A 27,976-nucleotide genomic window follows, 5' to 3' on the forward strand; every position below is an offset into this window, starting at 1 on the left:
AACTTAAAAGAATCAGCTACTCTGTTGGGATGAAAAGGTTAGCAAGCCATGGGAGTTAAAACTAAAGTAAGAAGTAACTCATTTCCATTTAGCATTCTTAGAGATTTCTTTTTTAGTAAGAGCCGTATTTAAGATGGATTTAATTTAAAACTAAATTTAAGCCGAATGTATCAGAATATTTTAGGTGTCTAGCATAATTCTTTTTCAACAGACCTCATACTGGAGGATTCACTTAGCAAAGGAAAAGGCATCATGGCGTAACTGCAAGGGTTGGACCGCACTGGTCAAGAGAGGAGTAAAAGCCAGACTTTAGCAGGGAATACATGTGGTATGTCACAACAAGATGGTGACAGGTAAGATGAGGTACCTTCATCCTGAAGAAGGTGATACTTGTTAGTAGGTCAACAGTTGATTTCAGGTCTTGCAGTCGTTCAGCATTGCTGGCTGGGAAGTTTTCCTGGTTAATTAATAAACAGAAAATGGGTAAATTTTCAGAGTGGGAAAACAAATTAAAACTAGCTTTCTGGTAAAGGAAATGGGAAATGAACTGTGTAAAATTATAAAAAATATCCCTAGAGTATTCCCAAAATATTTTATCATAAAATATTACAAAAAGTAAACAATATGGAAATACTGCTAGTCTTACAAAGCCATATGCTTCTATTTCCACATTGCAATAAAAATTTAATTTTTATCATATATTATGTAGATATAATTATACAATTCATGCAGCGTTATTATTCGTCTTTGTTGCTATAATAATTTTGCTACTAAAAGTGGAGTGGACAGCATGTAGTTGGAAATATTTTTAATAACTTTCTCAAGATGAGTAATTTTTTCCAAAAATACCTGTGGGAACTTTTACATATGCTACATTTACTTTTAGTCACAAAGAAACTTTTAAAAGTTAAAAAAAAAAAGAGTAAGACTGCACTGCCAAGTCTCTCCCTCAAGTACTGTGGATTTCAACAAAAAGTTTGTTAGTGATGTTGGGTGAAAACGTCATATAAAAATAAAGAAGTTCAGAACTTTGAAGTAAAGGTGTGATCATGAAAATGTTTGATATCAGATTTTAACATTGTAGCATTGAGGAATTTCTCATTTACCATGCTTTCAGATTGGCTTTTTAAAGAGTGACCTGAAAAACCACACGTAACCTTTAGATATTCATGAACGTCAGCAGAGTTAAGGTGTCAAAATGATGACAAATAATGTGGCCTCAAGGCCCCTTTGCCCCCAATTATCTTTTTTTTTATTGCCTAGTTAATAGCAGTTATCTTCTAACAGTGTTGGCCCCAGTTCCAACAGGAAGGTTGAATTTGACAAAATGTGGTATAATTTCCAGAAATATACAATTAAGAGATCCATCAATAATGAACTAAAACATGAATGTAGTAGATACACATATTTGCAGGTATGATTTTTAGAATAAATTATTAAATAAAGAATGCAAGAGTTATTGCTACAAATTTTTTCTAGAAATATAATTTATAACTGAATATTTTGTATCTAAGATCTTTATAATTAAAATAATATATATATTTACACCCAAAAGTACATGAATACATTTGTGTGTGTATGTATTTGTATGTTTCACCTGGAGGTGAAGTATAGAATAGTTGACAAAAACTTTGGACAACTTCAAAAAGCATATTATAGTGATCTAGAAAAAGTGAATTAAGTGGTGAGTCCAAGTAAGAATCTTAAAAGCTGAGGAACTATCAGCAGGATATCTCAGCAACAAGGGGTGAGCTTTCAAGATGAGGTCTACGCCACATGTTTACCTCAAGAATTAGCTGATTGCCTCTCAGTCTGAAAGTTATTAAAATAGTTGTAAAATTAAACACACACACACACACACACACACACACACACACACACACTTTATTAGTATAGGCTTGTGTGGGGCAAGGTCTCTGAACGAGGGACATCTGCTTGCTTACTGACTGGACTTTTCCAGTGTGATAGAACCTGAGATCCCAAGATCAGTATTTTTACTTTTCCATTACACAGTGGATGATTTTTTATAATATGACAAGAAAGCATCTCAGCCAAACATGGTATCTTACCTTCAGGAAAATAATTTTGTACATACCCTATACTTTGACAGGTCAATCCTTAAAGAGTTATGCAACTGATCCAACAGTTTTATGAATTTTTCCCTCTGTACAGAGCAAAAACAAAATAGGAGAACAGAAATAAATGGTCATTCTAAAAGTAACCCTCAAAACAACTCTAGGAGTTATTTTCCTCATTTTACAGAAAGGAAGGTTCAAAGATATAAAAAATTTATCTAAGGTGATAGAGCTAGTATGTGACAAAACAGTGATTCAAATGCAGATATATTTCACAACAAAACCAATCTCTTGCCAATAAGCCACATAGACTCTCTGTGATGAATAAGAAAGTATCCAAAAAGTTGCTTTCAGGGGAAAGAGTCCAGAGAACTGAATCACCACGGTACTAATTCACAACAATATGAGTCAGCAAGATAAAACATCAACCACCCCACACACCACTGTACCTCCTCAGAAATAAATTATTATTATTTTGAAATTTCTCCTACCTGTGGAAGGGGGAATAGCTCTTGTTCTCATCAAGAACAATTTCAAAAAGCACTTTCTCTTTGGTAACAAGTATAGACTTCATAATCTGAAAGTACTGATTGCCTTTCCAGTATGTTTATGATTTAGTGTTTAAAAAAACATATATATAAAACATTAAGCAAAAAAACAAAACAACACACACAAAAAACTAATACTTCCCTCTGAGGCTATCTCAGTGTTGGACTGACCTCTTCGTAGGATCTGAAAATAATGAGTTTGCTTATAAGTCTAAAGATGAAGTTATGTTGATTAAATAAAGTAAATAAATTAGATAAAATGAAAACATCAAAGTCACACGAAGTTTATAGGTAGACGATCCCCCATTCTGAGTCTCAGATTTTAATAAAAAATAAAAAGAAATAAGAGAGTGGAAGTAAGAGCAAAGGTCTCTGCCTACATGAGTATTCTGTAAATAACAAACTGTACTTTGGAAGATACTGGCCGAAGTAGAAACTTCCTAACACTTTCACATAAAAGGTAGATTTATGGGGTTATAACTCATTCTTTGAAGTCACTGATTTTGATGAAGTGAGCTATTAACAGAAGTTGATGAACTGTTCCTAAGTTGAAACTCCAATTTTCTGAATAAACTACCTTTATCTGGTTCATATGTCAGACAATCAAACTTGATATTATTTTCTGTGTTAACCCCTTGTGGAGACTGACAGAGCCTAAGAAATGAAACTTGCCTTCAAGATGCTTGCCATCTTATTAGGCAGAGAAGACTCTTCAGTAAAGCTACTCAAAACTGCTGATGAGTTAAAGGTCTTAGATTTTCCTTTCCCACTTTCCCTCAGGCTTTCCCAGGGAAAGAGGTGAACTATATTGTCCTTTTATTAACCCTCATCCCCCAACCACGTGGGTCAGTAGCTCTCAATCAAAAGAGAAAACCCTAAGAAGCACTACCATCATCAGTTTAGGCCACAGTAAAGTTAACCATTCAATAATGGTAAAAGTTAATGTGCTCATGTCATGTCTTAAGATGCTTTATCTGACCTCTGTGATTGGTATAAATCATCAAGACAGCTGACACGGCCCTAGTAAGTCACATTAATGCCCAAGTCACTAGCCCTGTTATATACATGGGTAGTGACTGTTCTGGCTGTGTGCTTGATATCCTTTTCCATTCTTCCTTACTACTAGAACCTTGTAATTAAAATGTGGCCATTCTGAAATACCTAACTTCATGACCTCTTTTCCTGCAGGAATGGTCATGCAGTATGATTTTGGCTAATGAGATATATATAGTTTATTAAAGGGGATGGACCCAGTTAGCACATTACCATGAATTATTATTTGGAAAGATTCTAAAAGAATGCTTGGCAGGCACTGTTGTTGTATTAGTGTTCACTATGTAACTCCTTGTCAGGCTTTTTCTCCATCTGCCCTGTGTCTCTCTCCTTTCTTCCACCTGAAACTCAGACTAGACACGTGAAGGTAAAACAGTCATGTTACCTTCAGATAAAAAGCTAAACAAGCAATTAGGTGTGGTGGAGCAGGACGCCCCCATACCTCACCTTAGCCCTGTCTGCCCACCCTTTCAAAAAATTACCATCCTGAGCAGCTACCCTCATCCTGAATTCCTTATTACTTCTGGACTTGGGATCTACGGAGAAAAAAAAAATTGTATTTCATGCAGCCAAACAGAATTCTGACTGACACAGATCACACGTGTGGTCTTCCTACCTCAGTCTTCAGTGCCCAGCTGGAAAATTTACATTCGAGGAACACAGAAAACTGTGGAGAAAACTGCCAGGCTTGTTGTCGCTAAATCCCAGACAATATCAGATGATATGAAATTAAAAGTGTGCTACTGATTACATCTTCACAGAGATTCTTTAAACAGAAGAACAGCTTGAAATTTAATTGTATTTATTATAATTCTATTTAACTATAGTGAGACCACATTTGCAAGAGCTGAGGAGGCCTATTTCCTGCACGGTATAATTTGAGGAGTAACAAAAGACTGGGTGATTAAAAAATGATTCTCCTGAGGGGCATGCCACAACATCTGAAGCCTCTGTGATACTCTGTTCTTCACATTAGGTAATGTCTACACATGCCTGGTATTTAGTAGCAGGCCAAATCAATCACAATACTCACTGTTACCAGTTAGCAAAAACTTAGGTTTAATTAGTTGATAAGAATAATTCTAGGGGTGCCTGGGTGGCTCAGTTGGTTAAGCATCTGACTCTGGATTTCCCCGTGAGTCATGATCTCATGGTCATGAGGTGGAGCCCCAGCTGGGCCTCATGGAGCCTGCTTGGGATTCTCTCTCTCTCCCTCTTTCTGTGTCCCTCCCCTGCTCACACATGCTCTCTCTTGTGCATGCTCTCTCTTTCACAAAATAAATAAACTTAAAAAAAAAAAAAAGTAACTCTAGACCAGGGGTCAGGAAACTGCCTCTAAAGAACCAGGTAGTAACTCTTTTCACCTTTCTATTAAACTCTGCCACTGTAGCACAGTGCTCCCAGAAACAATATACAAACAAATGGGCATGGCTGTTCTCCAGCAAAATTTTGGTTTTTTGGACAGTGAAATTTGAATTTCATATAATTTTCATGTGTCGCAAAATAATAGTATTCTTTTGATATTTAAAAGCCATTTAAAATGTGGAAACTATTCTCACCTCGCATGTGGGCCATGCAAACAAAACCAGCTGGTGGGCCAGTTTTGGCCCATGAGCACAGGGGAGATTTTGAGTAGGGGACAGTGGTCGCTACCTCACAAGTGCATTAAAATCAACAAGAAATGTAAACATATCACCCTAGTATCCTGGGAGTTGTAGAAGGAAATGTTCTTCTGAGGAAGGGGTGTAAAAGCCTCTGCCTCATTCTCAGCTGCTCTTTTCCCTTTCTTTGTTTCTTATTATCTCACTCCCGCAGCAGGGGTTGATTTAACTTGAATCTAATGATGCTTCAGCACTGGGGGCTACAGTGATGGTGTCAGTGACTAACAAATGTCATCAACTGAAAAGTATTCAAGGAGTCCCTTCACAGGCAAGTTTGAAAAGCCCTGAGATGGAATCATTCACTGACCTAGAGACTCTCAATGTTTCCCTCACTTTGACTAAACTTTAGAAAAGTTTTTCCTGACTCTAGGCCCTGATGTCTTAATTTTTGAGCATTCTCTTTAAAAAACCTAACTGTAATTCTTCCTCTGTCCCTGGGAAATGTGAATGTGTTTCAAAGCCTCTTGCCAGGTTGCTTTACAACCCAGAGAAGTCTTCCTCAAGTACTTGGGAGCTATCCCTCTGAAAGGTAATCATCAAAGAGATAGTACCCGTATCACCCAGGATCTATGAGAGGGTAGGAGACTAATTTTGTTGGGTGTCCATTAGTAAACACAGATAGCCTCATCACAGAAAAAGATATGTGCACACCCAAATATAATTGAGTGTGCTGGACACATGCCAATGATCAACCTTCCCCTTGAGAGCCTCAGATATTTTTTTTTCTCCTAAACACTGGATTATCTTTTTTCAATAAGAATGGTATTTCAGGATTTTCATCATATGAAGAAGTGATCAAAGAATCTGCAGTCAAAAACTCTAGAAAAACTCTTAAAGAGATGTATCAGGAAGTTAATTAAAATATTATGCTGTTTTTCTGGACTCTATAATATTTGTAGTGTCTGTTATATTATAATTTATAATTCATTGGCGTTCATTTTTTTCATTAAAAATGAATAATTTTCTGTTTTCTATTGACAATTTGTATTTTTCTTAAAAACAGTCTTATCAGGGGCACCTGAGTGGCTCAGTCAGTTAAACTTCTGGCTCTTAATCTCAGCTCAGGTCACGATCTCACAGTTTGTGAGTTCAAGCCCCACATCAGGCTCTGCACTGATGGCACAGAGCCTGCCTGGGGTTCTGTCTTTCATTCTCTCTGCCCTTCACCTGCTTGAGAGCTCGATCTCTCTCGTGTGCTCTCTTTCTCTCTCAAAATAAATAAATAAACTTTTAAAAATATTAAAAAAGAATCTCATCAAATTATATAATGTTTAGGAAAGCACAAAACCTAGATCTACCTCTCCCCAGAACTAATCATTTGTCAAGTCATTAAAAAATGACTTCGAAAATGTTTCCCACACTCATTTTCTCCTTTGCCACAACCTTCATTTTCTCTAAGCCATTAGTGCAGCATTGCTTTGCCTTGTCAGGACTAGCATATCAGCCCTATCACTAATTTCCATCTAGTCCTCCTGTATTCAACACCAGAACTGTTTTACTCATTTCACCTTCTTTCAGTGTGGCTTCCAGTAGTTCTGAGACTGGAAAACTAAACATCATATTTCCCAAACTCCTTTGCAGCTAGGCTTATGCAATTATCTTAGTTTCTGCCTATTAGATACATGTGCACTGCTACATTTGGAAAGCAGACGAGTGATGGAGGCCTAGTTCCTGCTTCTTGGTTTACTTGGGCTGCTAAGTCCTGGAGACATTCATTTCCCAGTCTCTGGTCACTAGCTTTGTGGTCTCAGACATTCTGCTGCATTAACAGAAGCAGCCTTCTGATTCCTCACCTCCCCAACTATAAGAAAACTCACCACTTCTCTTAAAATCAGTTTCAAATATCAGTGATATTTTGAGGATTATTACAGAAAGATCTTCCTTGAGTCCCAAATGATACTATAAGCATTTAATTCCCTGTGCCAAATCCCTTTCTACTTAAAGTTTCTAACATGGTGTCTATTACTACAACTGAACTGTGTCTGATATATATCCTCTCTCCCCCTTCTGCAACATTTCCTTACAGTTAGTTATCTTTCTAAATCAAAGATTATACCCCAAGCTTCAAGAATGACATCCAAACATCTCCGTAGGTTTTAAAGGCCCTCAACAATCTAATGTCAACCCAATAGCACAGTTTCTTCTTATACTACCTACCTTTATTCTTTTTGTTTTAATGTTTTTTAATGTTTATTTATTTTTAAGAGAGAGACAGAGCATGAGCAGGGGAGGGGCAGAGAGGGAGGGAGACACAGAATCTGAAGCAGGCTCCAGGGTCTCAGCTGTCAGCACAGAGCCCAACACGGGGATCAAACCCAGGAACCGTGAGTGAGACCTGAGCCAAAGTCGCAGGCTTAACTGACTGTGCCACCCAGGCGCCCCTCTACCATCCTTCATTCTATTTGCCCTACTTAGTAGGCAGGCTACCTTACACACACTTTGAACTTATTTTGTATCTTTACTTTGGTCTTTACTCAAATGTCTTCCCAGACCCAAGGTAGCTTCCCAACTACTTCTTGGACATTGGAAAAATATTACTCATCCCTAAAAGCCCGGCTCCTTTTATCACACTTTCATCAGTCCCTGAAAAGTATCAATCACTTGATCCTCTTCAATCTCTCAATATCAAAGCCTCCTTTGATACTAATCACACTTTGGGAGTGACTTAGGGTTATTGTTACAGATGGTTAAGTGACTATCCCATTAGAACATAAACCTCAGAAAGTAGACGTCAACGTTTATCATTCAATCCCTTTACTACTTGCCACAGTGCCTACTGCTATAGGGAACACATAAATACATATCAAATGAACAAGTGGACAAATAAAAGAACATATGGAATGGGGAAGAAGTATTTACTAGCTTATTTATTTTTGCCCAACAATGGCTGGATCAGAGACCCAGGGAAAAAAATGAGCTGAATAAACACCAATATAACTAATAATTTGTTACGTGTACTTTAAAATAACTCACTAAATAAGTTTTCTAAAGACTCTCCTGTCAGGTTGAGATACTGAGCCCAAACTCAGAGTTTTCTTCCTTTCTAACCCTTGATCTACCCATGGTGTTTTCAATAGCCATGGGGATGTTTCATCCAATAAACTTCTTTAATCTTCTTGACTGCGAGCAACCTTCACACTCAATGATATGCTGCTAAATCATCTCTTCAAATGAAAAATGCCTTCATGTTTAGTATTTGCCAATGTCTGTGATGTTAATATTCTCAATACTTCTGGTTTCAAAAAATGGCTATGCTACATAACTAGCTTGCATTATTCTTGAAAATTCACCAATCAGTGCCTGTGAGAAGATGTAAGCTCTAACTTAAGCTATTGAGTTTTACACTCAATTTTCAACAGCATATCCCAGAGCCACATCTTGGACCCAAGACTCCCCTTTGTAATTTTAACTGAAATGTATCATGTTCCTATCAAAATCCTTTGACTCTGGCTCACCTGCTACAACTTCTCAAAACAAGACCCCATGCTGCATCATCTCAATGTCTCTGTTGACAGCTTCACTCACCCTTCAATTGATTTTTTTTAATAAAGTTTATTTATTAATTTTGAGAGAGAGTGCGAGCCAGTGAGCAAGCAGGGGTGGGCAGAGAGAGAAAGAGAGAGAGAGAATCCCAAAAGCAGGCTCTGCACTGACCATGCAGATGTGAGGCTTGAACTAACAAACCATGAGATTAAGACCTGAAGTCAGACTTTTAACCAACTGAGCCACCCAGATGCCCCTCCATTGCCTCTCTTCTACAAAATTTCAACCTAGAGTCAATATAATCAACTTCCCAAATCTGTTACATGAGCATCAGAATGCTGAAAACTTCTGAGAAAATCTCAAAGCCACTATATTGTTGTGACAGTAAGTTTATGCTCCTCAACATCAAAAGATACCTTCCGCTTTACTAGGAATTCCTCTTCCATGGCCCTGAAGCATTTCTCTTTCTACTCCCTTTGGTAACTTATCCAAACCTTGCACAGCATCCTTCACCTGCCTCTGTATTATAGCCTTTGCCTTGCAGATGAGCATTTCCTGTTCTTGTAGACAACCACAGGGATTAGGGAAATGGGGTATGACACCCCAGCTTTTCACTCCTATATCAAAAATTCAGCATTCTCTGCAAGAACACGGATACTATTCCCGAAATTTCAGAACAGAACTTGTCCTTTCTCATTCCAAAGAACGTCTCTCCTTTTGTCTCTTTCACTACCTTTCTTCTTTCTCCTCTGGGAACTCACTGCATCACCTGTTTTCCATCAGATAAATCTGCAACTTGACTCTCACAACTACTCCCTTTCCTAATAATCTATAAACATGTGTAAATTTACCTTTTTAAATAAAAAAAATTCTGACTCAACAAGACAGGAAAAATAAAATCTCTTTATTCATAGTAAAATCTTCCCTTGCCCAATCTTCTCCCTTTTCATTTCACTTAACAGAAGAGTCTCTATCTCCTTAGCCATATTCACCCTTTGATTCACATGTTTATTATAAAATATAATGATAATATAGGAAAGTTTTACAATTTTAGTATAAAGATGAATAGAAAGCAAAACCACAAAATATCAGCTGTCATCCTACCAGGTGGCTGTATCATTGGCATTTTGGCACATTTCCATCTAGTCTTATTTCTAAACCAGTGTGTATGTTGTTTTTTCAGTGTTGGAATTAGACTGTATAAAGAATTTTGTGGGTTTTTTTTCACTTGGCATTCTATCATGGACATTACTCATTTTTATGTACTTTTCTTTAAAAACATGATTTTTAGTGACTGCATTACATTTTAGTGAATAGAGTAACCTAATTTACACAAGCATTCATCTATGTCATTCACTGAAGGACCCTGTGAAATTAGGCTTCAATATCAACTGCTTCAGTCAATAATCACCTCCTACTTGCCAAATACAAAGAGGTCGTTTATTTCCCCATCTTACTTTAACTTTAGCAACAGTTGAAAATGTTATATACTTCTCTTTTCTCAAAATAGTTTTCCTTTGTCTTTTTATAATATTACATTCTTTTATTATCATTGTCATTCAATTTCTCTAACGATTTTCCTCAACAAACTTTGCTTGTTCCTCTTCTTCACACCCAAGCGTTCTGTCCTTTTCACTTCATTCCTGATCATTTTTCACCCAAACCATGATGAGAAATAGCAACTGTACACAAAAATATCTGAATTGTAAGACTGATATTTTTTCTTAAGTATATATTTGTTTACAATTGTCATAAGAAAGCTTTCTCCACTGGTTTATTATTTGGAAAATCAAATGTCGGAGTTACACTTTTGAGAAGGATAAAAAAGGGTCAACGTAATGATGTTCCTGAGTCACAAGCAACAGATCAAATTCAGAATTGAGGTAAAGAAGAACTTGGGACCATAAATTGGAGGTGGGAGACTTTATACTTAGATATATCTGACTAAACAAATTGCATTACTTTCAATAGGTCGAGAAATATATAGTCACATTTACACACCAAATTTACAATTTATGAAAATGTACTTTGAAAAAACATTCTTTTTTATGGCCCTCTTCTAAAATAAGTTATTTGACTCACAAAATAAAGTTTTTATAATCATGTTGTCACTGAAAAGTAATGAAATCAATTTGGTTTCTCCTCTTTGGGTCGGCATGAAGTTCTATCTCTTTTCCTCCAGGTAGCTTTTAGGATACATATTAATCACAAAGACACATCTTCTATTTCAGAGATAGAAAAGCTCAGTGTTCCACAAGACTGGCTTATTCTCTACAGTGTATCCAGGCAGAATATTAAGAGCAAAACAATTTCATAACAGAGTGCTTTATGTTACAGGTGAAATCTCAAGACAATCCTGTTACCAAGATGAGGTTTTTGGTTTTGTTTTCTTACACTTTTAAAAAATGTTTCCTTATTTATGAGAGAGAGAGAGAGAGAAGAGAGAGAGAGAGAAGAGAGAGAGAGAGAGAGAGAGAGAGAGAGAGAGAAAGAGAGAGAGAGAAGAGAGAGAGAGAGAGGAGAGAGAGAAGAGAGAGAGATAGAGAGAGAAAGAGAGAGAGAGGCAGAGAAAGAGAGAGAAGAGAGAGAGGAGACAGAGAAAGAGAAAGAAAGAGAGAGAGAGAGAAAGAGAGAGAGAGAGCGTGTGAGAGAGAGGCAGAGAAAGAGAGAGAGAGGCAGAGAGAGAGGAAGGGAGAATCCCAAGCAGGAGCTGTGGTGTCAGCACAGAGCCGAATACCAGGCTTGATCTCATGAACCAAGAGATCATGACCTGAGCCAAAATGAAGAGTCAGATGCTTAACTGAGTCACACAGGCACCCCAAGATGAGGTTTTTATGACAAAACTGTTCTAATCATCTGTTATTAGTCATAACAGTATTTTATTGAGCTGACCAGGGAATGTTCTTTGGTCCTGACTTTTACAAGAGTCAATGTGTCTAACAGAAGTAGCTGCTAGTACACTGTTTTACACTGTAGGTAAGGGCAAGAGAGATGAAATTTTCAAAACTTATATTTATAGACCATTTTCAGCTTTTATGAGCTGGCTTCTCTATCTTTAACGTCATTTGATTCTCATCTTCGGTTTAAGAAACACATTAGAGCAGTAGTTACCTTCATTGAGCAGACTGAGAAACTGAAGCTTGAATGAATGGACTGGCTTGCTAAATTTGACTACAAACTCAAATTCCGTGACTCCTAACACAGACTGCTTTTTTCTACTAGTGCTTAATTTGATCTGTCATTAAATAACAACTATTTTTTCCTGTGATTCATTCCAACTCATCTCACATGCCTCACATGCATTTTCTTTTTTTTTTTTTTTCTTTTTTTTTTTTTTTTTTTTTATGAAGTTTATTGACAAATTGGTTTCCATACAACACCCAGTGCTCATCCCAAAAGGTGCCCTCCTCAATACCCATCACCCACCCGCCCCTCCCTCCCACCCCCCATCAACCCTCAGTTTGTTCTCAGTTTTTAACAGTCTCTTATGCTTTGGCTCTCTCCCACTCTAACGTCTTTTTTTTTCCTCCCTTCCCCTCCCCCATGGGTTCCTGTTGAGTTTCTCAGGATCCACATAAGAGTGAAACCATATGGTATCTGTCTTTCTCTGTATGGCTTATTTCACTTAGCATCACACTCTCCAGTTCCATCCACGTTGCTACAAAAGGCCATATTTCATTTTTTCTCATTGCCACGTAGTATTCCATTGTGTATATAAACCACAATTTCTTTATCCATTCATCAGTTGATGGACACTTAGGCTCTTTCCATAATTTGGCTATTGTTGAGAGTGCTGCTATGAACATTGGGGTACAAGTGCCCCTATGCATCAGTACTCCTGTATCCCTTGGGTAGATTCCTAGCAGTGCTATTGCTGGGTCATAGGGTAGGTCTATTTTTAATTTTCTGAGGAACCTCCACACTGTTTTCCAGAGCGGCTGCACCAATTTGCATTCCCACCAACAGTGCAAGAGGGTTCCCGTTTCTCCACATCCTCTCCAGCACCTATAGTCTCCTGATTTGTTCATTTTGGCCACTCTGACTGGCGTGAGGTGATACCTGAGTGTGGTTTTGATTTGTATTTCCCTGATAAGGAGCGACGCTGAACATCTTTTCATGTGCCTGTTGGCCATCTGGATGTCTTCTTTAGAGAAGTGTCTATTCATGTTTTCTGCCCATTTCTTCACTGGGTTATTTGTTTTTCGTGTGTGGAGTTTGGTGAGCTCTTTATAGATTTTAGATACTAGCCCTTTGTCCGATATGTCATTTGCAAATATCTTTTCCCATTCCGTTGGTTGTCTTTTAGTTTTGTTGGTTGTTTCCTTTGCTGTGCAGAAGCTTTTTATCTTCATGAGGTCCCAGTAATTCACTTTTGCTTTTAATTCCCTTGCCTTTGGGGATGTGTCGAGTAAGAGATTGCTACGGCTGAGGTCAGAGAGGTCTTTTCCTGCTTTCTCCTCTAAGGTTCTGATGGTTTCCTGTCTCACATTTAGGTCCTTTATCCATTTTGAGTTTATTTTTGTAAATGGTGTGAGAAAGTGGTCTAGTTTCAACCTTCTGCATGTTGCTGTCCAGTTCTCCCAGCACCATTTGTTAAAGAGGCTGTCTTTTTTCCATTGGATGTTCTTTCCTGCTTTGTCAAAGATGAGTTGGCCATATGTTTGTGGGTCTAGTTCTGGGGTTTCTATTCTATTCCATTGGTCTGTGTGTCTGTTTTTGTGCCAACATGCATTTTCTTTTAGATGAAAAGGACAGGAAGAGTATACACAGCAGCACATTTTTTCCCCTACTGGCTTCACACATTTTTATTTGCTGAGTCTCATTTGTTTCTACTCTATGACACATACCCCCAAATTTAATTTCTAACAACATAATCAATAACAAAATCTATTCAGTGAACCAATTTGGAATTGCGGTGGAAAAATTATGGTGTCATGAAAATCATTTTGCTATAGTGGAGCTTGATTTCATGTATACACACATACGCACGTGAGAATAAAACTACCTGTCTCATAGGGTTATTGAACAGAGCTACTAACTACCAGTTGCCATACTCAAAACCTTGGGAATCTCTCCAGAAAGCTTTCCCTTTCCTCCACTGTCCATATCCCCAAAGACACTATGTGGTATTGATTCGATGCCATGAAAAGCTCTGCAACATGTCCTTCATTCTCCATTTTCACTAGTTTTGTCTTAGTTTAGATCTTCACCATGTTACTCTGGTTACTATTAATTTATGTCTTGTCAATTTCAGTTCCACAAGGCTTATAGAGAATGAGTTCCAGTGACAGGTGCAACAGATAAATATTTGAGTTTCCTGGGCGCCTGAGTGGCTCAGTCGGTTAAGCGTCCGACTTCGGCTCAGGTCACGATCTCGCGGTCCGTGAGTTTGAGCCCTGCGTCAGGCTCTGTGCTGACAGCTCAGAGCCTGGAGCCTGTTTCAGATTCTGTCTCTCTCTCTCTCTCTCTGACCCTCCCCCATTCATGCTCTGTCTCTCTCTGTTTCAAAAATAAGTAAACGTTAAAAAAAATTAAAAAAAATATTTGAATTTCCTTAGGATTCCTGCACTTCTGCTTTTCAATGAGTCCTTGCTGCATTTGAATATTTCAGGTGGACATCTTAATTAGGTACAGAGAGTTCTTCAACTCTATACACCTACTATGATTTACTCAGAAGACATGCTAATAACTATCAATACCAGTAAGAGCCAAGAGGAATTATAAATGGAGACTAACAGATTCCAGAAAAGTCAACCAAACTCACTTTTACCAGGGAATAGCATCTGAAATGATGAATCCTAAATTTGCATACATGGAGAAAGTTCTATAAAATCCCAGTACTCTATCACAAAATTTATGTGTTTCCTTCTTGGAAAAGGTCATTCCAGATAGGGAGATTTAATCCAGTGAAGATGCCAATTGGCTGCCAAAATTATTTAGCAGAATATTATTTTAATGAACTTTTAGCTTCTCCCCACTACACTAAGAGTCCCTAAGAAGTGCCTCCTGCAATAAGATTCCAAGAATATCTGGAATCCCTAGTCCCTTGAAAATGTAACTCCTATAAACTAGTAAAAATTTTAAAGTCCAAAAAATACTTACACCAAAGTTGGTAGCAGCAAATCGATCTGAGGCAGAAACCTGTACATTTGTTGCAACTGTTGTGTGAGCATAGAAAGCATTTATATTCGCCAGCAAGGTGCTCATGACAGCAGGGACACCAGGGCACATGTATTTAGAAGACAGACATGAAAAGTGCCTATAAGACAAAAACATTAAGCACTTTTAAAACGTAAAGCAATTAATTCACATAACGGCATACCCTCTAACGTCAGCAATTAATTCCCCAACTATATCTATGAAAAAAAGAGAACACTCCCACGATCTCTACTAAACGAAAGAGAAAGCAATTTCGGCTTTTAAAAATTTCTCATTCACAAATGTGAAGTGGTTTAATTAGAATGTGATTTGCCACGGGGATGAGTGCATAATTCCTTTCAACTGTGGGAGTTTTGTGTGTACACATGCAAAGTGCACTTTCCAGGGGAATCCAGCACGGTGGGAAAGCCATTATACAGGATCCTCCCCTTCTTCAGCAACTATGCCCTCATTTACTTCAGTTCCCGAAATGCTGCATTTTAACCTGAATGTCCTTTATACTTGTATTTCTATCATATTGAAGAAGCAAGGTCTCCCCTTTCACCGCCTATCTACTGAGTAAGTGAATTCAACATCTGACTTGAGTCCAGTTTCTGGGCTTTTGTCATAAAGGAATACCTTCCATAAGCATTTCTGTTTTCTTAGCATTTTGTTACAGCCAGGATCTAATAAAGCAAACAGAAGAATGGTGAGGGCAGATTGAATTATGCCAGCTTTAGGCTTAAAGACCATTCCTTTTAAACCCTGAATAATAGTATCATTCACAGACATCAGAAGCACCAAGTGTTCAATTCTGTTACTTCTCTCAAGAAAAACTGTTTCATTTGAACTATAACAAAAGACGTGAAAACTGAAAACACAGCTTAAGATAAAAATGCACAGATAAAGTACTCATGGAAGGAAGAAATTTTCAGTTTGTTATCTGATCCTATTTTGTTCTCATGCCTCAGCAATTTATCCTCCACTTAAGCATCTCTGAGGTCTGTATTATTGAACACAAACACAGAGTGTACATGCATAAATGAAATGCCCTGAATGGCACCTCCAAACAAATGGATGGTCCTAGAAATGGTGGCTTCTCTTAAATTTCAGTCAGGCTACTCACTGAACTCCTCAGGATACTGGCTGATCAAAGTAGGTTAAAGTTTTAAACATGGATCTTTGAGGATTATGAAAAACAAAGTACGCCACAGTTGTTACATGAGGTTTTGCAATTTAACCCTAGAAAGATTAATACTGATTGCTTCTTTTAGGTAAATGATACATATTTTGACTGTATTATACACTAAGTTAATTATAATGCCTATCTATTAAGTATACCAGTGGTAAATATTAATAAAATTAAAAAATTCCTAACACTGTATGTTCTTTTGAGCGATTTACAAACAATTAAATTTGTTAGATCAAGTTAGAGGTCAAGAGTTGTGGAATATGCAATACGTAAATACAATGCTACATGGATGGCATGAGGTAAATATCCATACCTAAGGGAAACAGTAAGAAACTCAAAGACCAGAACTTTATTATCCTGAACATGCATTACTTATTTTTTTTTTAATGTCCATTTATTCTTTGGGAGACAGAGAAAGAGGGAGACAGAGAGGGAGACAGAATCCCAAGCAAGGCTCCGCATGGTGAGCGCAGATCCCAAGGCAGGGCTTGAACTCAGTAAACTTGAGATTATGACCTGAGCAGAAATCGAGAGTCAGATGCTTAATCAACTGAGCCAACCAGGCACCCCTAAACATGCATTATATATTTAAAAGGATACTGGAGGTCACCAGGATGAATAATCTTGTTCGTGGCTTTGAAAAATGGATCCATGCCTCCTAATCCAGCTGAGTTACTTAGTATTTATTTGTGGTAGCTGCTACCCTCTCATTTTTGGGGCTCAATTAGGGTGGCAGCAGTTTGGCAGAGACTTTGAGCAGAAATAAAGGAGAAACATAATAAATATCCTGCTGAAGGCATTCAGAGTGAGAATTTTGTAGGTGAAATGGAAAGTTTTATAATGAAGATGACACAATTATTGAACGTCGTTCACCGCTATAAGCCATCTGAGGGAAAAATGAGTGTAATATGGGAAGATGGAGGATACAAACAACCAAGTTTTCCTATTTTATACTTTGAGTTGGTAAGCCAATGTTTTAGTGATGAAGATTCTCATTGCTTTTGGGGCCCCAAAGCAGTTTTAACACCACAATGAGAGAGTGATTTTGAGTTATATAATTTAATACAATCCTTGCTATGTACCTATCATTGATGTTAATACATATTATTCATACAATTATAAAAACAGTAAAAATAAATGTTTTTTTACACTTTAAAGTTTTCTTAGAAAACAACTTCAATTTATAGTTAAAAGGTAGGGTTATAATACTTTCTCTTATTAGAAGTGATTAGAAAAAAAATGGATTCTAGTGTTTTTCCATCCTTTAATCTTTCCTCCATTTTTTATATTAAAGGCATCTGTCCAGACTACTCTCCCTTCAATAACTACACACTTACTGTAGCTCTGGAATGATTCTTCATGACAGGAATCTAGAGGTGATTAAAACATGCTCCTGGTATAAAATATGCATACCCTAATTGAGAGGCACACACCTTAAACACTAATTTTCTCATCTAAGAGAAAGTGCTGTTCCAGAGTATCTAAAGTTTGGGTGCTATTACTGAGGTATCCACAGGCTAGAGGAAGGTACAAAGCCTGATGGAGGACAAAGCTTCAAAGGCTGAGTTGAGCCCACTAGTGGTGAGCCCACAGAGGATAAGTGAGAGGGAAATGCCTGAGCCAAGGTCTAGGGGATTAGAGTTCATGTAATGGCCATGAAAGAGTGAAGAGTTTAGTGTCCCTAGAATTTGGTTCAATAAATATTTATTCGACATATCTAAAGGTGAAGTACCATGTGAGGCACTGGATATATAGTAATGAATCCACTTGCAGACGAATGGGAGAATCAGTCCTATAAGAAATATAATACAACTATGTAAATGTTATGAGAAAGAAAAGCCTAACAGAGTGCTAAGGGACAGTATGTTAGAGTGTGCATATTGTGGTCTGGTGGGTCAGGGAAAGGTCAAGGAAGACTCTTTGAAATGAGACTGGGCTAAGAGTTAATGCATAACTAGGAGACAGCCAAATCAAGCATAGGGCTTGCTATCACTGATAGGTAAAGGATGTATTCCAGGGGAATGGAATAGTATAAACTAAGGCATAATAGGGAAAAAAATACCATGTACAGTGAACCCTAGAAATTTTAGGTTGGTAGATCCTAAATTTCCAAGAGAATATTCTCTGCTAGGTTTGACCAAAACCAAAGTGAGGGTGTGTGTAGGACAGTCTCATGAAATATGTTAGGCAAGTTGGATCTAATTTATAGATCAAAGGACTTTTTCAAACTAAAATTCAAAATCTTAGAGTCAGTGTAAGTAAAAAATTAAAAAAAAATCAAATCACCACGGAACTCTAGCTGTTCACATGGATAGAAAGTGAATTTTTTTAGGTTATTTTCTATTTTGAGAGAGAGAGCACAAGCAGGGGGAGGGGACAGAGAGAGAGAGGGAGAAAGAATCCCAAAGGCTCTGAGCTGTCAGCACAGACCCTGATGTGAGGTTCGAATTCACAAACCATGAGATCATGACCTAAGCCAAAATTGAGAGTCAGGTGCTTAACTGACTCACCCACCCAGCTGCCCCATGATTGTTGAATTTTAAATAGATGATCTTGGCTTTGGTGAAACTTTAGGATGGATTTAAAGAAGGTGAGACTAGAGAAGAGAGCTCAATTAGGAGGCTGTACAGGGAAGGGAGGGTGGGTGTCTGAGCTAGGGTAGTAGCTATAGAAATATGGAGCAGAGAATGAATTTGAAAAACACTGAAAGAAGACAAATGGTCAGGGCATGGTGATTGAGGAGGGCTGAGAGGTAGGGAAGAGAAATGGTTACACTCCAAGGTTTCAGTGCGGGTAATGGGTACTTTTGCTAAGTGGGCTGAGAACAAAACAGGACAAAGGAATTGTAAGGTGGGAATTATGTGTTGAGTTTGACCTTAAGATACTTGTAGAGGTTTCACATAGGAATGCCCACCAGCTTATTGGATACTTGAACTGGACAGTTAGATTTAAGGGTCACTAAGTATATTGGAACCAGTCAAAACCATGAGAAAGGATAAGGTCATCCAGGAGGATTGTGCAACATAAAAAGAGAAATGTCAAAGTGTGGAACTTGAGAAACACCAACATGTAAGGAACTTGTGAAAGGAAAAAAAAAAATAAGTGAATTCTATGACAGGCCAAAGGAAAAAAAACAGATGGATTTAAGGAAAGTCAGGACACTGGAATCAGGGAAACCATGGGAATGGGAAGTTTCTTTGCAGGTGAAGGACGATTGATGCTGTTAGGTTCAGTGAGGAAGTCTTACAAGGACAGAAAATAGACTATTGGACTTGACAAACACACTTAATTGTAACCTTAACAAGATCAACGTTAGTGGAGAGACAGGATGCACCAAGAGGAAACAGGATGAAAAGTGGGGAGGTGCCAGGGGTGACCAAGGTAAAGTGGGTCAAGGACAGATTCTGTTGGTCTCAAGCTAAGGAATTTTCACAATCTCATGTGGACTATATGAAGTTGGCAGAGATTTTTGCCAAGGGAACTGACATTATCAGACAAATTTGGAAAGGTGACTCTGAAGTGGTGTAAAGATAAATTGAAACGAGTAGGTATTAGATGCAGAAAAAACAATTTAGGAAGACATAGAAGCAAAAAAATGACATTTTCACCCTGCTTGCAATATGACGAAGCCATTCACATACCACACTAAGAAGTAACAAAATATTTTGTACCTTGAGATAATCTAAAACTCACAAAACCACATTTTCGAATCTCCAAGATATAAAACTTGAATAATTCTTCTATGAAACCTAAACTTTCTAACAAAACAGCTTTGAACCTGATTTTACCCATGTTATATCTGAAAGATTATGACTTCTGAAAGTATGAAAGCCAGGTTTGTGTCCCACCAAGAACAGCACAAGAATACCATGTAAACTAGAGAACCTTAGAAATGTTGTGTTACTTTGTTTTGTTTCGTTTTGCCAGTGCTTTTGAAGCCTGACTCCCTCTGTGCGTTTGCTGTAATTAAACATTTCTTTCCTTTTCTAATTTTGTTTTCCTTCTTAAGGTCATAGAGAAAGTAAGGTGATTCAGGATTGGAATTCAGGCAATGTAAGTTCAAATACGTATCTCTTAACTACTAGAGTGTAGCTTTCTCATAATTTATCCTCTTCCTTCTCTCTTCAATGTTGCGTATTACTTGTACATGCATCTGTTTCTTTCAGAATATGTTTAGTTCATGCTTGGTTATCATCTTATTCAGCCCTCCTCTAGCCTACTGTTTTTCTTGTACAGAGGAGTTGACCAATATTTATTAATGAAAACAAAAGCAAAGTGAGCCAAAGGTATTGGCTGTGTAGAGTTAGAGTGTACATTGTATGTGGTTGATTACCTTGAGTGTGACAGTTTACCAAAACATCTAACTGCTTTGTAAACATTTCTTGAAGTGCCTGGCAGTTAGTGCCATGATGATGACAATAACTATGAAGGTTAATAGCATTCTGCTTATAACTGCTATATATTTTAAACTTTCCAGAGCATTAGGCATGTATTCGTCTTTGGCAACAGAAATATTTTGCTTTCTGATTTAAATTTAATTGAGATAATTTCTGGGGAACAACTGGAAGTAGCTAGCTGCATATGATTCATCCCTTGAAACTTCCCATGGAAATATCCAAGAAACCCAAAAAAGAATGTGAAGTCATAAAAGCACTAGAAATTAGGGTACCCATCTAAGATTTCCCAATACCTGGGAGGACTCTGCCTAACATTAGGGCAGCTGGCTAGATTGAGAGATATTCAGCAGATGACTAAAGTCTAAACTCCTGAAGTGTTAACCTGACAAGACAGATAACAGGAGGATGTTTCTAACAACCATACAGCATATACCCTGTAAGAGATTGGGGCCTCGGCTGCTGGCCAGCAAGGCTATCAATCACTTCACTATTCCAAGGTGATGGCTTCCCCAGGCAGGAAAGAGCTGTCTCTGTTTCCCACACCTACTCCCTCTACATCCATTAAAGGGTACACAACTCCCAAGATTGTAATACAGCTTGTGCAATAGGAAATAGGTAATGGGATTTGAAGCTAGTTAGAAAAACAGGGCTGGAAGAACACTGGGAACAGTATATCCTGGGAATTATATAAAATCTTTTACATTTTGCTTCCAGCAAGAATTCACAGGTTATTTAGATCATCCAGGGGGGGAAAAATCCAACTCTACTAGTTGGAGAGTCCACCAATAAGAGCAGGTAAGTATCTTTCACCAATCTAAAGGAGAGCTGCATTTAAATAAAGTTATGGGAAAGAGTACAACATTTTTAGAGGCTTGACTTGCAGTTCAAGGTCTGCAGATGAATGCTGACAATACCCAGGTGGTTAACAAATACTGATTCCGAAGGAACCCTGTAAGTTGCCAAATGGGCAAGAGGCAAACACCTTTGTATATTATTTTCACATTCACACATGCATGTACACACATGCACACATAGGTATAGGCAAAAAACAACCAAAATCCTGGCAGGAAACAGTATTAATCAAAATGGTACAATGTTATGTCCAGATAGAGCTATAAAATTTTGTCTTTTTAAAAAATACATTTTGTATTTTAAAAATCATTTACCATTAACATGTTTTATTACCCTTATCAGAAAAGCATATATATAAAACATATATTTTAAATGTTAATTCAACTTTTATCCTATTATTGATTTCACAAGTCTTTTTGTAACTTAGCATGAAACAAAGCAACCCAATACTTCTTAAAATTTTTATTTGATTGACTTAAGTAAAAATTCTTTATATTTTTCTTTTCTAAAAATACATAAAATTTAAAGTACTATATATAATGTAAAAGTGTATAATCTGTATCACTCTTTAAAGTACTATTGAATAAGATTTTTACAAAAGAAGTCAGCAACAAATCACCAGTAAAATGTTTTTTCTTTCAAAGTTTATCATAGACCTTACTGGTTTCTGGTGAATGAGTAGATGCAAAAGAATTACTACAAAATTACTGTAAAATAGATACTACTTTGATTTCACTAAATAAAATATAGCAAGACTTACTTTTGAAGGTATTAATGGAATGATAGTTGCTCATAACTTCCTAAGGCAAAATACAAAGATGAGAATGGTGAAGACTGGACATCAAAGCAGGACAATGAGAAAAACCTAGTATTTCACTTAATGCTACTTTTCCTCCCATTAGTCCTTTACATCAGTTTTAATATCAAATTGTAATAGTTTTTCTTAACTAAAATTATAAGCAACAAAATTTTCATTGTTTGGTAAAAGGAAAAAGGTAAATAGATTAAGGTCATGAATATGATCCTTTTTAATTTGATCAGAATTACATTGAACAAGTCTCACTATTTCTAAAAATTAAAGATACAGTAATTGCCATCTCTTAGAACTTACATGAAAATGTTCTTCTTAAAACTGGTGACTCGAGAGTTCATCAGTCAGAATACTAAGATTAAAAGTTTAAGCATTTGATCTACCCTATGACCCAGCAATAGCATTGCTAGGAATTTACCCAAGGGATACAGGAGTGCTGATGCATAGGGGCACTTGTACCCCAGTGTTTATAACAACACTTTCAACAATAGCCAAATTATGGAAAGAGCCTAAATGTCCATCAACTGACAAATGAATAAAGAAGATGTGGTTTACATATACAATGGAATACTACTTAGCAACAAGAAAGAATGAAATCTGGCTATTTGTAGCAACGTGGTTGGAACTGGAGAATGATATGTTAAGTGAAGTAAGTCAGCCTGAGAAAGACAGATACCGTATGTTTTCACTCCATATGCGAATCCTGAGAAACTCAACAGAAGACCAGGGGGAGGGGAAGGGGGAAAAAAAAGTTACAGAGAGGGAAGCAGGCAAACCATAAGAGACTCTTAAATACTGAGCACAAGCTGAGGGTTGATTAGGGGGTTGGTGAGAGGGAAGGTGGGTGATGGCCCTTGAGGAGGGCACCTGTTGGGATGAGCACTGGGTGTTGTATGGAAACAAATTTTACAATAAATTACATATAAAAAATCACTTCCACAAAAAAAAAAGTTTAAGCATTTGAAAAAAAAGTTTAAGAATTTATATTAATTTTAAAAAATTTAAAACACTAAAACTCAGAATTTCCAGGTTACTCTTAGGAGTAAATTTTTTCCCTGGTTGGTAAAAATACCTGTCTTTTTCTAGAAACTGTAACTAGGATTATGGTAAATTACAGATGGTACATTTTGGTACCAAAACAATAGCCTACACTCAACTTGCCTCTTCACATTCACTTTTAACCTAACTGGTAAGTGATTAGACAGTCAGTTTAACCAAGAAAATCATATGCATCAAGGTACATATTTCTTAGATGGTTGAAGGAAAAAAAGAAAAAGAGACTTAAATTTCAAAGAAGGAAAAGTGTTAATCAGGGTTAATGGCTATACTTCTTGGAAACCTTAAAGAAATGGTCAGCATATTGCTTTTTAGTATGTGGGGAAGATAGAGGGATTATGGCTGGCCAGTTTAGAGATACCATGGCATAGGCATGATTCATTCTAATACTAGTTCTGATCTGTGACCCTAGAAAAGTAACTTTATCACCCCTAGATTCAGTTTTTCCATCTTTATAATGAAAGAGCAGTTAAAAGATCTGATCTTTCTAAGCTTTACCATGTTTTGGATTTCTGAATACAAATAATAGGTTATGTCCAGTCATATATTACTTCTTCCTACTATCAACATTTGATTCTATTGGAACCCATGGTTAATAGGGATGGCCAGAAAGAAAGGGACAAGGAAGTCGTTTTGAAGCATCCTTTGCTCTTCGGGAATTTTCAGCTAAAAGGCTTCTAGGCAAACTTCAATTTGCCAGGAGTCTGACTCTGACTTTCTGTATGCCCCTTCTTTATGTGTGGTTACTGCCAAGGCGAAGCTTCTTGCTTCTAACCATCTCCTTAAAAATCAACTCCTTTTAAAGGCTGTAGTTTCAATGCTACTTACATTATTCTAGGAGGGAGAGGGAAAACAGAATTAAAAGGACAATTGGCCACTTAAAATGACTGAATATATCCTTGCAGCAAACCACCCCTTCAAAAAGCACACCGTCAAATAAAATAGGTCAAAAAGTACTACTGTATTGTCTGAAAATGCTAATATTTCCCCACACAGACATGATTGAAAACAATGGATTAACAATGTTTAAATCACCTGAATTTGCTTTTCTAAGAAAACAGGGTTAGTGTCAAACCAATTAAACAAATGAAATTTCAGTTTCATGGGAAAAGTTAGATAGACAAACTCAAAAAGTGATGCTTAAATTGCCAATAATGAGATACTTTATGGAACGTTTTCAGTTAAAGTGATTGCTACAACATTATGATCCATTAATTCTCAAACATTACTGGTAAAATGTTGGGAAGTTATGTGTATTTCAAATAGCACATCTGTATTCAATTCACTTGCTATTGTTTTGTAGCTATCACGATAGAAAAAGTAAAAAAAAAAAGGACAATCATCTAACTTACCTGCCTTTTCATGGATAATTGTCCCTAATCACATCATCTTGTGGTTTTCAAGGGATCGAAATGCCTTTGATTCAAAAGATCTAAAGATCAATTCTTTTTTAATAAGAATAAGAGCAGGGTGATTAGAAAAAGCACCATAAAGATGACAATGAGTTTTAGACCCTTAGAAGATTTCAGAGAAACAATACAAGATGAAAGAAAAGACTACCTGTATTTCTAATGCTAGAAATACACTAAAATAGTATTTGTCACCTTTGCTCCCTAACATTCAAATTAGTATGCATGTCAGTGATTGTATGCATCCTTGTCACTAAAGAGGGGGTCAAACATTTAAGGATCGCTTTTCCTTTGGCGAAATGCATCATAACTTTTCATAGATGCTAGATATTGCTCAAACTCCATTACGGAGGTTTTGAGTAAGTATGAGGGCAGTGGTGGGAGACAGGAAAGTAATGAAATGTGTAGGATTTAGAGGAACCACAGAAGTTGAAGAGCAAGTCAGGCTGGGACCCTCAGGCTGACCATCAGCTTTCTCTGACATCTCTTTTCATCTGCACCTGGATTTAGTCCCTTCATGTCTATGCTGTTATAGTACTCACATATACTTCAATTATACTGTCTTGTTGTTATTTAATTTCTTCCTCTTTGCTCTAGAGTAGGAGCTCACTGAAGCAAAAGATATCTTTTATCGCTGTATCCCACTGCCCTGTATAACTAAGTCCTCATACTTAAATCCTGAGAATGTGTTTATCAAATAAATGAATTTTATCTTCTGGAATGTGGACTCCATTGAAGACTGGATCTTGACTTCTTGTTTGCTAATATATTCTTAGTGCCTAGAAAACTTCCATGGTAGGCTCTCAATAAATACATCTTACAGGAATGAATGATTCAATTAAGCAGCACTCTATTTAGAAACTAGGCTTATGCCTCAAACAGCTAAAATAGACTAGTGCCTTTAAAAAAAATGGTATCCCAAGAGTTCTGGTTCAAATATCAATTAGATTAATATGGCTAGTGCCAAAGCCAAGGTTGTTAAGGATACCAAGGTAAAAAACACTGACTTAATGCTTTTCTCATTTGGTGTTACAGAAGCATGACCACGGTTCACAAAAGCTCAGATTTTGTGACACACCCTGGAAATGAGACTCCTTAAACACTCAGTTAAAATATGTTTGACAGAAATCACCTCCAGAGGGCAATTTAATCCCTGATGCTGACATGGAATTCCCTGAGTGTGTTTATGAGTGAACAGCAAGTCTGTCAGAACATTTTTAAGAGCATGTACGTTTGCATAGATTGATGTAAAGCATCAAGAACTCCCAAAATTCTCATCATGAAAACAGGCTCTATGCCCAACATCATGATGCAGAATATGTAAAATAGTGTGCTTCTTTGGAAGGAAAGGTACTCTAATTCTTACTGTCATATGTTGGAAAATTTCCTTTTTCTTTTTAGATGCATTTACCATGTGGGAATATATCCTCTGGGTACTTGACCAACTGCTTGTCCAAACAGGAAAATTGTAATCCCTTTCTTCTTCCCTGATGAATGCTCCAAAACAAAGGGTATATTTTTATGAAACACATAGGGCTAATAATTTGTGCCCTCACAGAATGTTTTGTGCTATTAGGAGAGAGCATTTACAATAAGCAGGAGGTACCTTAGAGGAATGGGAAATTCAGTATTAATGTTCAGATTATTTACCAGCAAAATAGATCCAGCCTCCTTCTTATGAAGGGAAATACACAAGAGGAAAATTTAATAATGTACAACCAGACTCTCTGACTTAATACACACTTCTCCTGTATTTCTGCTTCAAATCCATCTTCAAAGAAATGGGAGTATGCTTAAAAGAAACCAGACAATGTTACTTAAAAGAGAAGGATTATGAGGTTACCTGGGGATTTGGATCAGCATAAGGAGATTTTAAATATCAAAAGAAGCTAAGATTTGATTTTTATTTCTTATCAAATGGTGTCTAGGAAAGCCCAGAATAATTAAACAGTTTTGTCCTTTCCCAAACTTGTACATGTCCTTACTATACAGACAGGACATTTGTTTCTTCCTTGAAGCTGAGTTCCCCAACTTTGTGTTTTAAAAATTAAGGGAAGGGGCGGGGTGCCTGGGTAGCTCGGCTGGTTAAGTGTTCAATTCTTGATTTCAGTCCAGGTCATGATCTCACGGTTCGTGAGTTCGACCCTCCCCCCCGCCACATCCCACTTCAAGCTAACAGCACAGAGCCTGCTTGGGATTCTCTCTCTCCCTCTCTCTTTGCCCCTCCCCTGCTCACTCTCTGTCTCTCTCTCAAAATAAATAAACTTTTTTTTTTTTGTAATTAAGGGAAACACTACTGAGTTAAATTTAACACGGGTAGTTATTTCTAGGTTTTGCTGCTGTTGGTTAGTTGGTTTTCTGGGTCCCCTGAAGCATTGTTTCAAGACAACAGAAAAATACGACTGATTCAATGGGCAACCAATTCAAATATGAACATGTAGTTGGTTATTCATAAACTCTTTCTTTTTAAAGTTGTTTTATTCATTGCCCAATAACTATCATTTGGAAAATACAGTAAAAAATATCTCTGAAATATCAATATTTCAATATCCAAATGAAGTATCATTTGGAAAACACAGTAAAAAAACATCTCTGTTCTATTTCAACACCTAACAGAAGAATGTCTGACACTTCTCCAAATTATTATAATTAATCAATATGGGATGCTCTAAAACACTTAAGTGCAACATGTAAGGTAAAACAGATACCCACACCAGCTTAGTCTTTCCAATTCCACTTTGCATGCTTTTGGCAACTGTGAATTTCTGACATGAAGAGACATATCAGGAGAAGTTGAGAACAAACAACATGTACTTCTGATGCATTCAATTCGAAATATGTACAGCCTTCTATCATGCATCCAGAATTTCTTATAAAGCAGTAATAAAACATATGACTGTTGAATCCAAGATTTCAATTTGTAAACCTTTGCAAATAATCCAAGTACCCCTCTAAATGCCACCATTCTATTATCTCTCTTAAACTTGATTACACATGTAATTATAACATTCACACATTGATATAAAATGGGGATGGGGTGTTTTTCTATAAAACTATTTCAATAATTAATGATAATCAATGAACAGTAAATGAAGTGATCATATTTACACTGGCAGTCAAGATTTTTAGGAGTTAGTGGAATGTCAAACGACATGAATATATCTATTTTTTTATTCTGGTCAGATGGTAAAATTTGTACTGTCAAAGCAAAATTACACTGGACAAAATTAAATAGGCCAGGAAAATTTTATTCAAGGGTATGCAATAGAGAAGAGAAACCAGAGCTCAGTCTGAACTCAGC

The 27,976-nt window shown here is 37.0% G+C and overlaps 1 protein-coding gene across 2 annotated transcripts in view; it reads right to left on the bottom strand.

Annotated features, from left to right (window-relative positions):
* Window positions 1–27,976, bottom strand: part of UNC13C (unc-13 homolog C) — a 585,929-nt gene that overhangs the window by 274,680 nt on the left and 283,273 nt on the right. For both annotated transcript variants that reach the window (XM_047074451.1, XM_047074449.1), the window contains 3 exons: window positions 14,923–15,079; window positions 2,096–2,164; window positions 368–457 (listed from right to left, as the gene is read on the bottom strand). In XM_047074451.1, coding sequence (XP_046930407.1) covers window positions 368–457; window positions 2,096–2,164; window positions 14,923–15,079 — 316 coding nt within the window. The remainder of the gene's footprint in view (window positions 1–367; window positions 458–2,095; window positions 2,165–14,922; window positions 15,080–27,976) is intronic.

This window comes from Lynx rufus, unplaced genomic scaffold (genome assembly GCF_022079265.1).
Source record: "Lynx rufus isolate CCGP_SWC_20201006 ecotype Redwood Valley unplaced genomic scaffold, mLynRuf1.p SCAF_13, whole genome shotgun sequence".
Taxonomy (NCBI): Eukaryota; Metazoa; Chordata; class Mammalia; order Carnivora; family Felidae; genus Lynx; species Lynx rufus.